Below are 13,480 nucleotides of genomic sequence, written 5' to 3' on the forward strand. Positions count from 1 at the left end.
CTGTCTTTTACTGTATGCTTTCCCAGCTGTTACTATGCAGGAAATTAAAAATACAAAAAAGAGGAGTGGAGGAGGAAGCTTGGTTTAAGAATACTTCGTATATGGAAAAAAACCCATTATTTTAAAAATCTGACAAGAGTTCAAGTGAATGTGATTAAATTCACTCTGAGTTCTAAGCTTTACATGTAGAGTTGCCAGGGTATTTGTGTGGGTCAGGACAGAGATTTTGCTTCAGAAATTGTTGGCACTGCAATTTCCATAAGTGAATTGAACATTAGCCCTAATTGGGATGGAGGTTGCCATATCACCCCCTTTAAATCTTTATGATAGTATATGTTAGAGAAAGTTTGGAATAATATTTTAAATTACCAATTGTATATGTTATTGAAAGACTTTTCTTAATGAGAAAATTTGTGAATTTGAATATTCACATAGGAAAATAGACTGGAAAAAATATTACAGTGTAGAAACACTGAAGACGCAGATAAATGCCTATAGCTTGTGAAGATAATTCAAAAGATTGGCATTTGAAATCAGCCTGTCATTTCTTCATATGCTAACAGAACCTAATTTGTTTTTCTTGTATCATTATCTGTGTGCAATTTCCTATAATAAGTAGCTTTTCAATTTCCAACTATTATTACAGTCAAGTTATTTGTGCTAGCTTTTGAAAGAAGTGAATGTAACATTAAGAGAAATTATATGAACAACCTAATGAATTAACAATGAAATAGAAACATACAATAGCTCAGTAATCAGCACCAGACTTAAAAATAAATCAGCTATTACCACATATCACTGGACAAGATTTTAGCAAGAATTTAAGCAGTTAAGGAATTCAGACGTTTACAAGAGAGTGAAATTAACACATTTATCAAAAAAAAAGTTTCATAAGCTGAATTGATGGCTGTATTATCTCAGGGAACTTAATTGTAGGAAAAGTAATAAGAAGAATTCCACCTGAGTAATAACTTATCTTTATTTTTTACTTTTAAGTACTTCAAAATGCATTCATAACTGTAGGTGGAGAAAATCTGGTTATACGAAATCTCCCTTTACTTGAGAAAGGCTTTTCAAATCCTTGAGAAATTAGATGTTAGTTATTTTTTGTTCATTTAAAAACATAGTCTTTTGTTCTCTTTTCCTGTGAAGCCATCTCCTCAAATCCCTATGTGTGTGTTTTGTGTAAGGAAGTGGCTTGTCTCCTAATGCTCATCAGAAAAAGCAGAGCAGGTTAATGCTGCTTTTGGTTAAGAGGACCATCTTGTGTGGCTTTACAAATTCTTTGTTCATATATTAAACTGTTTTTGAGTGTATAGCCTGAAATAGACTTGCAATTTGCATAAGCTGTTTCTTTGGTAGGTGACTAAGCAGCCTGTGAGGAAGGAGTCGGTTCTTATAAGAGCATTATTTTGGGGAACACCTTCAATTACAGTTCATCTGAAGAATACTTCCTAGAAGAAGCCCTACCCTCCCCCAAAATATAATAAATCATATCAAATACTTGCATGCACATATGCGCATATATATCTTAGACAGGTGAGGTGGCTTGGCCAAGCAGATTTTTTTGGGTATTAAACTTCCTCTTCTGAAATGATTTCCATATGTGTAGGATTCTGGGTGGATCGATGCAGTGCTATGCCCGTCTTTTCTTTACAGTGTGTCAACAGAACAGTGGCAAATGTACAGATCTGGATTTCTTCTCTCAGGAAATACAAAACCTCTTGTTGGGCAGTAATGAGCAGTCACAGGTTAAAGGCCACCTACCCATTACGGTCAGGAATGAATTGCAGGGAGGTGCCTACCTTTCCAAGGTTGAAAAAATCAAGGGGAAAAGACTTCTGGAGTTTGCAGGCTGCTTCTGCTAAGGAAGTGAAAATATTTGATGCTTTTTGTTTTTCCTTACAAAGATTTATTTTTCATTAATGGCATGTATCGTCCATTGTGATCTTATTCTTTTCCAAGTAACAAAAAGGAATATATGTGCTTTCCTAGTGTAATGACCTAGATTTTTTTTATAGATGAGATCACATCCTGTCACATCCTGTGCTGCGCAATTGTCCATATTAAAAATTAGATGCAAATGTTATCATATTGGTTATTGTTCTTTTATGCGTCTTCTCCCTTCAGGAAAAGTTGGACGTAGGGACAAGAAAAGAGGTGGATGGAATGGGAGCACCTGAAATAAAGTATGGGGACTCAATATGCTTCATACAACATGTAGACACGGGCTTGTGGCTCACATACCAATCTGCTGATGCAAAATCTGTAAGGATGGGGTCTGTGCAGCGCAAGGTGAGACTGTAAATGAAAATGCACTTTATACAATCACCGTCTGCTTTTGTGAACAAAAGTGAAGAAACCTGCAGGGGCAATTGATTTGTGAATCAAACAATTTATATTTGTTGTAATTTCAGTATAAAGGGTTTTTTTTTTTTTTTTTTTACTCATATGTTGAAAATTAAAGATACATCATGTGCTGAATTCGTAAACTGAAAGCCAAAAAAAATGCCTGTTTGTCTATAACCATTCATGCCAAAACATTCTTAGATTTGGAAATATTTGAAGACGAGCTGTTTTGATTAACTGCTGAAAGGAGTAACCTGTAACAGCTTCAAGAATACTAATTATAGTCTGTATAATATACTAAAAATCATTTTTCTTGATTTAGTTGGAAGTTAGCAGAAATTAAATTCAAGTTCTTGCTGTCCGTGTTGTGCTGAAATGCTAAATTCTCATTTTGATCTCTGAGGGCTTTCGTATTTTAAGGAGCAATAACCAAGGACAAATATAATGTTTTCAAGATTTAGGAGATCTTTCAAAAGTGACTTCATATTTGTATTTATCTTCATTTAAAATGTCCAATTTGGCAGGAAAATGCAAATTCTCAGCATGGAAAAAAAATCTTCTTTAAAAATGATGAAATATGAATGAATCATTTTAGAAGTAATTTGCTATTTGTATGCAGTGTAGTATTTGCTGTCACTGCTGTATGACCCTGAATTTCAAAGGTACAGCAACCTTTGGGAGGGTCATGCCAGATATATATAAATTATATACACACACACTCACTTTTGCACATGTTTATGTAAAACTAACCTAGAAAGCTTCTCTTCACTGTATTGTTAAGGTTGATAAGAAAGAAACAAAACAGAAACAAACCCCTTTAGCTCTTCAATTTCTTTATGTTTTTGCATATTGCTTACAACATTCCGAACTGCATGTTGATTTCTCTACATTGTTTACAGAAGCTCTAGCTGTGAGATTATCCTAGCATTGCACCTTCTGTAGCAGTATGAGTGTGTCCTTTCACGCAAGGAAATAAAGGAATATCTATTTTTAGTTTATAATATTAATATCAACATAATTTATAGAAGTTTTTCAGTGCCTGACTTCATAATTTCTTAGCCTCCTTTTCTATATGACATTTTATATTTCTTTTGGAATCACATTTCATTTTTCTATGACTCCCTTTTATTTTTGCATTTCAGGCAATAATGCACCATGAAGGTCACATGGATGATGGTTTAACATTGTCCAGATCTCAGCATGAAGAATCCCGCACAGCACGCGTCATCCGTAGTACAGTCTTCCTTTTCAACAGATTTATAAGGTGTGTTTTTAAATGATTGCCACTTTTTTTTTCCCCTGGCTTTTATTCTATTTAAAATGGTCATTAACGTGGCAATGAAAAATTAAGTCATTAGAAAATCAGATCGATACTTCTGAAATAAACTTTATGCTAATTCTCCACCATAGTGGCCTCAGTAATTTAAGAAAGGCCGCTCTTATCTGGGTAGCTGCCATTAGGAAAAGAATGATCAGATGTAATAGCAAGAGTACGTAGGACTTTCGTATGAACTCATTTTTCAAAGATGATTTAGTTTGGAGGCCACCGTGTCTTATTGAAAAACCTGTAACCAGGTTCTGAAATGATGGAATTTTGAACATAAAAGTCGTCCTAGATATTTCTGTAAATGAAACATTTACTTAGAAACTTCTAAGAATAATAAATAAATAAATAAATAAATAAATAAAGAGGAAGGCACTTCAGTGATAAGATATCACAAATCAAGGAAATGCTGAAAGATAGTTGAACTTCATTTGGGAAACTGTATGGGATCTGAGTTACTGTTTAGTAATTTGCAGAATTTTTCTCCAAGAAGGAAGAGTAGGAATTATTCTAATAAGTGCCTGACCTATTTCTTTGCTGTGAAGCTAGTGGAAAAAAGTCCTTGCTGGCGACGTCAGATAACGTAGCCATAATAAATATTAGGTTTACCTTTGGAAGTGTCTTTTGGAAGGGAAAGCTAGACAGGGAGAAAAATGCAAATGGCCACTGGTGCAGAAAGTGCAGCCTGGAGGGGAAGTAGGAGTTTGGGGGCAAGTGCAGTGGGAAGGAGAGCAGCCTGGCCCCCATTTCTGAGAGTTGGTGGTGCTAAATTACTCCCAGGAGAATTCCCTCATGCTCTGCGTGTGTGAGGGAAACAAAAGGATACTGGAGTGAAGGTGCCGGCCAAGGCAGGAAGAGCTGGCACCACTGAGGTAGCCCAAGAGCAGAGTGGGTGCGTGATGGGGAGCACACATGGGCTTGCTGGCGGGGATCGTGCATTTATTTGGCTTCTGCCACCCCTGGCCTCATGATGCTGTAGGCAGGTTTATCTTATGCTTGGCCTCTGACCTTGCTAAATTTGGGGGTAGAATATCCACATGTGTTTTCTGCATTTGGAAAAACAGCCCTGAATGGACCCAGGTTTAGTGATGATGTTTGATACTCCTAGTTTTTGTTTTGGGAAGGAAAAGTGGAGGATGAGGCAGGCATAAATAACTGTTGGCAACAAAAGCTGTTGAGAAATTGTGTAGTTGTCAGAACAGAAACTAATTTTGTACTATGTTTTCTTTTTTTATTATTTTCTTTTTTGGAGTTCTATAATCAACACAAAGTTTCCCTTCAAAGCAATGAAGAGATTAAAATAAACATATGTGGTAATTATTCTAGGGGCCTTGATGCTCTCAGCAAGAAAGCAAAGTCTTCCACGGTTGATTTGCCCATCGAGTCCGTCAGCTTGAGCCTTCAGGACTTGATAGGCTACTTTCACCCTCCGGATGAACATTTGGAGCATGAGGACAAGCAAAACCGGCTGCGAGCACTGAAGAATCGCCAGAATCTCTTTCAGGAGGAGGTAGCTCTTTCATCTTTACTCTGGATTTTCTACCTTATTGTCTACAAGTTTGCTCCTGCAGTCTGCCATACTGGTATTTAATCTGGAGTGACTGGAGTGCATTTCTTTTTCTTGCAGATTTCAATTAATTGGTATGTATACAGTCTCTTCAGATCAGTAGATTTTTTAGTCTTCCTATATATTGAAATAAACACATTTCAGGCTTTTTTTTTTTTTGAGAGAGAGAGAGTGTTGGATACTAATATTGCCAGGAAGACTGAATTATGTCCCTCACTCCTTAATGTGCAATAATTTCTTCCTTCATAGTTTCATCTCTTTAGACATAAAGATACTTAATTTTAAGTGGTTTGTGTAATAATTTCTTTGGTACTGATGTTTGCCCAGAATTAGGCAGATATCTAGATGCCTTCCAGAGAGAATATTTTTACCTGGAATGCCATATAGTTTTGCTTGTTTGTTTGTTTAGTTTTAGTTTAGTTTTGACCATCTTGTGTCATGACTTTTTGCTGGGACAGCACTGTAAAATGCTCTTCAGCATTTTTGTTTGTTTGTTTGTTTGTTTGTTTGTTTGTTTGTTTTAATTCAGAGATACTGCTTTTCTGGCTTTACTGGTCCAAGTCCATAGATAGCTTGTGTTTTTTCTTACTACTTTTCATATGTTGCCTCTAATATATACCTATATTATTCTATGACATTCAGAGTCTTTCTGTTTTTAGGGTATGATCAACCTTGTCCTTGAATGTATTGATCGTTTGAATGTATACAGCAGTGCAGCTCATTTTGGAGATGTAGCTGGGAAGGAGGCTGGAGAAGCATGGAAATCTATTCTGAATTCTTTGTATGAATTACTAGGTAAGACATTAATAATCAGATGACAAGAAATGTGTAATTATTTTTGTTTTGAAGACTTTCTATTTATAAAAAATAGGATAGAAATTAAACAAATGTAGCTGCTTAGAATGGTCTACACTTAAAGAATTTACAAATTTTGCATTTCTAGACCTTGCATATGGGTAAGAATATGGATTGTTTCTGACTTCAGTTGAATTAATGCTTTTTCGTATTATCATCTTTCCTGTGTATCTCATAAACTGCCCCAAAATGTGTAAACCAAATACATGTGAACATGTCATCCTTGTGCTTTAGGAGCCAAGACCAGTAAAACTAGTAACTCCAGCATTATGCTAGGATACAGTGTGCAATGAAAAGGTGCTTTCTTTCAGATGCAGAATAAAAAGAAGATCTTGTCCACCTGCAGCCCATCAAACTCCTGTAGTATCTTTTGTTAGTTTCTATTAGACTTGATTTCCTAGTCAAATTTCTGTTCAGCACTTTACCCGATCTGTTTTCGCAGTAATTTGAATCGAGTATATTGTTCTCTATGTTCTACGACATTCATTCTTCTCTATGAATGAATCATCATTCATTTTATAGGGTTATTATTATCCACTGCTGCTGTTATTTACTTACTCATTGCCGCTCATTGATTCTGGGGAAGGCCAGATGTGCATTTCTAGAACTTCAGGGTACTTTCAAAATTAAACAAACAAACAAACAAAAAATGTAAATCTCCTCTGCTCCAAAAGAAAAAAATGACCCCTACATTTATTCGTCATACTGGCCATCTTGCTCAGTTCTTCAAAAATCTTTATCTTAAAATAATGTAGCATGCCACAGGACTTACAGATCTTTCCTCCCTAATATGTAGCAGGTAAAAGCAGTGATTCCAAATTTGTCTTTAGAAAATGAAATTTAAAATGGCTATCCCTCTTTCCTTTCTGTTAACTATTTTAAGCTCTAACATGGAGCCTTATGTGTCTTTAAAAATACATATTTTGTCAAAATCTTGAGTTTGGGCACAGTCAAGACTGTTTCCTCAGACTTTCTGAGAGAATAACTGATATATGTTTCATTCATATTCATAAAGGGAATTGAAAAGTTGTGCAAATAAGGTAATATTATAGGTCAATTCCATTAAAACCTATATAACTGAATACTGAGTTTGTAGAATGAATCAATTCAGAAGCTGGGAAATGTCTGGATTGATGTAGTGTGTTTACTATTAATGGGTTCTTTTGTGCACATGCATTGTGGAACACGATCACGTACCAGTTTTTCTGCAGGTTACTTATTTTCTGCAGGTTACTCCATTACTTATTTAGTGCTCATTTATTATTGGATCTTAGCACTTAGTTTGCTTTCTGTTACTCAGCATGTGTCCTTAAACATTATTTATTGTAAACTTTTTAATCCTGTTTGGAAAACAAAGCTGTTAATTTACCTTGGAATTCTTTTGTGGCAGTTGTGATGAGTGATCTGAATAATTATGGTTATTTATGGCAGTGTTCTGTGGAAACACTTCTGTAGAGGAAAGAGAGGGAATTATCTCCCTTTCACTGCCAGGGTCGGTTGCAAAAAGAAATGTAGGTAAAAAGCTTCCAGCAATGTTGGGTCCCAAATTAGGAGCTGTGGGATCTGACCTTTTTTAGCAGTATTTCGCAAGGCATGCTGAAAACTTGCATTCGTTGGAATTCAGAGCCATGGAAGATGATAAACAAATGACAAAGATGAAATCTGTCTGGCCTAACTGCAAGATGGTTGTTTGTTTATTTACTTCTCTTTTCCTCTCCTTACTACTCAACAGCAAAGTGCAGCCAATGGAAGTGCAGCAGGAGTTCTGTATGTAGTAGTCTATACAAACCCTTTACAAAGGCAAATAAAGTCCAGCTTGTGCTTTTGAAGGAAATGAAAATCCCATGGGGAAGAAATAAGGATAACCAGCATATGATGCATAGCCATAATATCACTAAGAGGGTTCTTCTATCACGCCCACTACGTTGTCCTTCATAGAAAACTTAGTAAATATCACTGAGACAACCAGGTGCCCTCTCCTGTGGCCCCAGAGATCATAGTGGCTGTTATTTTAGTTATTAAGAATCAAATTTCTATTGTAGGAATTAAGCACTAAAAAAAATGTAGAGTAGATCCAGAGACTTAATGTCCTGGTTAAATCAGGTAATAACCTTTCAGAGCATAAACAGTGGAATATATCAGTCTGTGGCTGTCGAGTTATTCATAGGTTTGTGGGAGTGCTGAAGTTTTTATAACCGTTTAGTTTGTTTCAGCTCCTGTTACATTAGGCACAGCTCAGTCAGACTGAATATCTGCAAAAAGCCTAAAATTTCCAGTTTAGTCAGGTAGCACTCACACAGGCCACAGGACACCTTCTGGAAGGCCTTCGCCCTGCCTGCCTTCTATTCTATCTTGCCTACATCCCTAATTGCATTGTCTTCTGGCAGCTAATGCGTAAGAAGCTTGGCTCTGATCTAGCAATAACGAATTTGTTCATTGATTTGTTTTTAATGATGCTGGAGTTGCACAATAATTGCATGGATGACAAATGGATATTACTTGCTTCTCTCTTGCTTCAGTAAACAGTAGTTTACTATTGAGTCTACACAAAAAATAAAGTCTTGTCACAGTTTATGGCTTTTGTCATGTCATTGCCATTGTTTGTGACATATTTCACTGTCACAGCAATGGAGAGATTTATGAACTTCTAGCTAAGATTGTATACCTGTAGGTATATAAGTAGGGTATAAAAATACTTGTAATTATGCAGCAGAGCACCCATATGGCATGTGTCCTTCCCATCCTACAAATACATGGAGTCACTGTGAACCTTATTTGATCTGTTTCTATCACGAATGCATCTCTAATGGTGTGATTTTAATATTTGACTGATAACCTCATGTTCTTCCACTCTTCTCTCCCAGTTTCTTCAAAGATGGAATCTTGTTCATAACGATGGTCAAAAACAGAAGCAACTGCCGAATATTAACTTTTGTTTTCAGTTTTGTGTGTCTTTGTTTCATTTTATGCACAACTTTAGCCACTGAAAACTAACCTTTCAGAAGCTTCTGTTCAACTACATTTTTGAAATCGTCTATGTCTTATTACTGGTCCTGAAGTTAACTTTAGTAGAGTTAGGTGAAGCAATGAACTATTATACCCTTAATTTGATGTTGGTACCTGAATTAAGTGATTTGTCTAAAATCAATTAAACCCTGTCCTCCCCACCCCCCCCCAAAAAAAGTCAAACAGACAACACAAATAAACAAAGCCCCACTACAGTTCTTCCAGAATCAAACATTCCTTTATTTTAATAATTGCCTTTTAACAATATACTCTGTTTGTGATTCCTTGGGAAATATTTGCAAATAGCTATGGTCGTGATCATCGATTATATTAAGTTTCAAGGTACAGATTTGATGTCATATCCTTTGACCTCACTAAACAGTGGTTCATATTGGTTATTTCAGTGAACTGTTTAAGTGTCAGAATGTCAAGTGCACAACTTAAACACATAAACACAGGTGGGTGGGTCTTGCTGAATTCCCAAAATCTGTTACCCATGAGGAAGTTCTAGAAAGGTATTTAGAAGGTAGCATTCTAATACTTTCAGACACATTTTGTTAGGAACTAATTTTGCCCATGACCTGAATCCTGTCACATCATTGCAAAAAAAAAGAACAGTGATGCAGAAGTGAAAGGTTGGTTAGCACACAGGTTTTGGAATCAGGTAATCAGCAAACCATAAGAATTCCTTTATGGTTCTTAGTAGCTAAATTAGGAAGAAATCTTCATACTGTGAAAAAAAAACAGGAATCACCACTGTTTTCAATGAGCTAAAATTCACTCTCCTTTAGTCATAAAATGATAATATTATTTCCCTGTGTTTCCTTTCATACACATGTGGAAGACCTTAAAAAAAAAAAAAAGCATAAACAAGCAAAGGAAAAAAACCCCACGTACTAGTTGTCTTCTCCCTTCCTAGTTTATAAAAGTTTATATTGGAAGACTTATGATTTACATGTAGTCTTTTCCTTCAGATGAACCCGGTATCTTAAAAAGTAAATGTATAATAAAATATTCAGTAGCCTGTCAAACAACTGCTGTTGCCCAAAGAAAATCTCAGTATGGTTAATTATTCCCTATCTTTGTTGCTGTTGCTGTTTTTTTGTTTGTTTGTTTGTTTTTTCAGTGAAGAGTTGGCTTTGTTTTCTTTCTTCATGATGTAAGACTTGTGACTTGTTTGCAGTTAGCTCAAATTAACTGATCTATTTTGCACTGAATAATATGTAAGGAACAGAGATTTAGAACAATTCAGCAATTTTCCTAAATATAAAATGCCTAGTGACTGACCTGTGGAAGCAGAGGTTTCCATAGGCATTGTTTCTTAGCAGGATCTACAATTAGTAGGATAATTAATGGCTACTTCATGTGGACTGTTTTTCCAGGGATTAGTAAAAGATGATTAGTAAAACTAAAATAATTCATACACCTCTCAAGTTTATTTTTATCCCAAGAGAGTATGTGCCAGGAGTATTTCTTTGTGCTTTAATCTAACCATCACTCAAGTTAGCTGAATTTAATATCAAGAACATCAAAAATTGAATATTAAGAATCTAGCTTACTGGGTCTTTTATGGAAAGACAGGCATTCTTCTAATTCAAATGGAGTTGTAATTGTGATTTTCTCTCTCTGTTTTTTTAATAGCGGCTCTGATTAGAGGGAATCGTAAAAACTGTGCTCAATTTTCTGGATCTCTTGACTGGTTGATCAGCAGATTAGAAAGACTGGAAGCCTCTTCTGGTATGTTTTTTTAGTATTTTAACTTCATTATATTCCCAGTTTCTCATTCTTTAAAATTGAGAGTATACTCATTCTGTTTAATTATTATAAAGTTCTTCCTACAGGAAACTATATTAATAAAGTGAGATTTATATTTGTAACATTTTTGAACATTTGCAGTGGTTGTATTTCCTCATAGCTTCTCTCCGTCTTTCCCTTGCATTTGGTACCGTGTAATAATAAACAACATTTGAGAAAATCTATAAAATTATTTTTGGCTATTGGCAAAATATTAGTCAAAACAGTTGTTCTATAGTTATAGTTTTATTAAGCTGCTCTCTCTCATGCTCTCTTGCTCTCTCTCTCCAATTCTATTGCCATTCTCTTTGAAAGTCTGCAGGTACTTTAGGACTTGCATCAAAATAAATATAGTGGTAGTCATCTAGAATGGCAAAGTTTGGAAGTTCTGTTTCAAGTTAGCAAGAAGGAGCATGCCCGAAACAAATCTATGACTTGGGAGTCTGGATTTCTGTCTCACTTTAGACCCAAATTATTTAAGATAGCCTATTTATTTCCTCATTCCACCTAATGTCTTCATTTTCTTTCTGAAGCCCTGTGCCCTTACCACTTCTAGCATAGCAGGGTAATGGTAAACAGAAGTGTGCTTATATTTTTGAATGTTTTTGAAATGTGGTTAGTGTCTGTGTTGCCGAAAGGTCAAATAAATAAAATGTGATCCTGTATTTTGGCTCCTTGGAAGCAATTCTGCTCCATTTTACTGATGTAAATACTCACTGCTTCTTTATTTTTTTTTCATTTTATTTTTCATGATATTTAATTATTGAGAGTTTTTTTCTCAATGTGAAGATGTACCAAAATGGATGTCATGTAGGCATCCGAACAACAGCCCATAATTAAACTTAGACAAAGCAGCTAGAAAAATGAGATTCAAATAGAGGTGATTAGTTCTGGACACTTAAAACTGATTTTTGACACTTTTCCAAGCATGCTTTTCTTGCTGAAGATTACATCAAGTATTGGAAAGCAAATAATCTTGTTGGAAAAAAATGTTACTGCAGGCAGTTAGACATGATTTGTAAAAGTGTTTACTAAGCTCAAAAAAATGCATAGAGTAAGGCCTGTATTCTAAATGTGATACTTCGTAATGTAATACTACTTAGAGTTTTACACATACAGTTACAACAATAACTAAGGAAAATATTGAATGGAATAGTAATGTATTTTAGTGTCTTGGTTTGCTGGTTATGTGAATTAGAGGATATGAAAATAAAGAAATAAGTTACTGAAATAAGAGAAACTTTTAACAGCTCCTTATGTATATTATTTCTCCTGTTCCCTAGACAGATATGTTAAATGGCAAGCAAAAGCTCAAATTCTAAATTAAAATTTAAAAAAAAAGGAGAGAGAGAGAAAAAAAAACACAAATATAAATAACGTGCCAATTTTTCAATTTATGTTATGCTCACTAATGTCCATGTATGCAATATGGACACAAAAAAGGCTGTATTGCTTTGAGAATTTTAACTTTCTTTTATCCAACATTGACATAATCTATAAGGATATATTTCTTGTCATTATTAAAAATCTCAAGTTGTAGTGACTGCTTGTTTTTAATGTTTAGTGTCTTCTTATCTAAGGTTTATGGGTACTTTGATCTGTCATTACTGGCATTTTCCCTCCCTCACATTTTCTTTCCTTCACTCACGCACCTCGGAGCCATTTTAGAGTTGAATATATCAAGAAATGTTTTCTGGGTGCTCCTGTTAATATACAGTATTTACTACTGTTTCGTTGGCAGATGAATTTTAGCTTTATTAAATTGTCCCAGGAATAAGGCATTCTCATCAGCATTTTCTTGTGATTCATACACTAGAAATATCCTCCCATGCCCAGATTAACACTTTGGCATGTCTCTGTCATAGACCATCATGCGGCATAGGTTATTAAATTTGTTACCTTTAATGAGAACAGATCTGTCCCGTAGTAAATGGGGCAGCTAGCATGTTTCTGTTCCCTCAGCTTTGTCCTGAAACATTCATGTGCATTTTGCTTACTTTTCTTAAATCTGTCCCTGACTGATGATCCGTCCATGACCTGACTGAGGCTTGGGAAAACGCTGTGGATGTCAGTTGTGGCAGCACTCTCCCTCTCGAAGCTGGAGCCAACTGTCACTGCAGTCACCGGCAAGATCTGCGGAGGGGTGATCGTGGTTGCCAAGAGCAGTCACATGTTGATGCTTCTCCGCTGAGATTTCTTTTCCTGTGTAATCACTTGGGACAAGTGAATAGCTGCTTGTTATCCTTCCCTCGGGATGGAGGGACTGGTGTAACTACTTCGTTGCACTGGGCAATGCGAGCCCCTTCAGTCAGCAGGGCTTTCCTGTGTTAAATATTGAAATTCACAGAAGTGGAGGGCTTCTGATGAAAACTAATAATAATCCGAAATATAAGACTAGATATGAAAATCAGTTTTGTAGCTTTGACCTTCCAACACAAGTTTTTATTAAAAAATAGCAAACAAGCAGAACCCCCAAACTCTCTCTTAAAAAAACCCAAAACTCTATACAAGTTGCAAAAAAGGTCTTTTTTGAGGCTTCCATACTGTGAGCAAGACCTTCAGGGAGAGTCATCCTTAAATTAGAA

At 35.6% G+C, this 13,480-nt stretch overlaps 1 protein-coding gene across 1 annotated transcript in view; it reads left to right on the forward strand.

Moving 5' to 3' along the window:
* Positions 1 to 13,480, forward strand: part of RYR2 (ryanodine receptor 2) — a 362,813-nt gene that overhangs the window by 188,724 nt on the left and 160,609 nt on the right. Inside the window, exons 11-15 of the mRNA XM_088522870.1 lie at positions 2,131 to 2,295; positions 3,492 to 3,613; positions 5,000 to 5,183; positions 5,900 to 6,035; positions 10,743 to 10,838. Coding sequence (XP_088378996.1) covers positions 2,131 to 2,295; positions 3,492 to 3,613; positions 5,000 to 5,183; positions 5,900 to 6,035; positions 10,743 to 10,838 — 703 coding nt within the window. The remainder of the gene's footprint in view (positions 1 to 2,130; positions 2,296 to 3,491; positions 3,614 to 4,999; positions 5,184 to 5,899; positions 6,036 to 10,742; positions 10,839 to 13,480) is intronic.

The sequence above is a fragment of the Tinamus guttatus genome, unplaced genomic scaffold (genome assembly GCF_059628265.1).
Source record: "Tinamus guttatus ecotype Peru unplaced genomic scaffold, ASM5962826v1 Tinamus_guttatus_pri_ptg000011l, whole genome shotgun sequence".
In the NCBI taxonomy this organism is placed as follows: Eukaryota; Metazoa; Chordata; class Aves; order Tinamiformes; family Tinamidae; genus Tinamus; species Tinamus guttatus.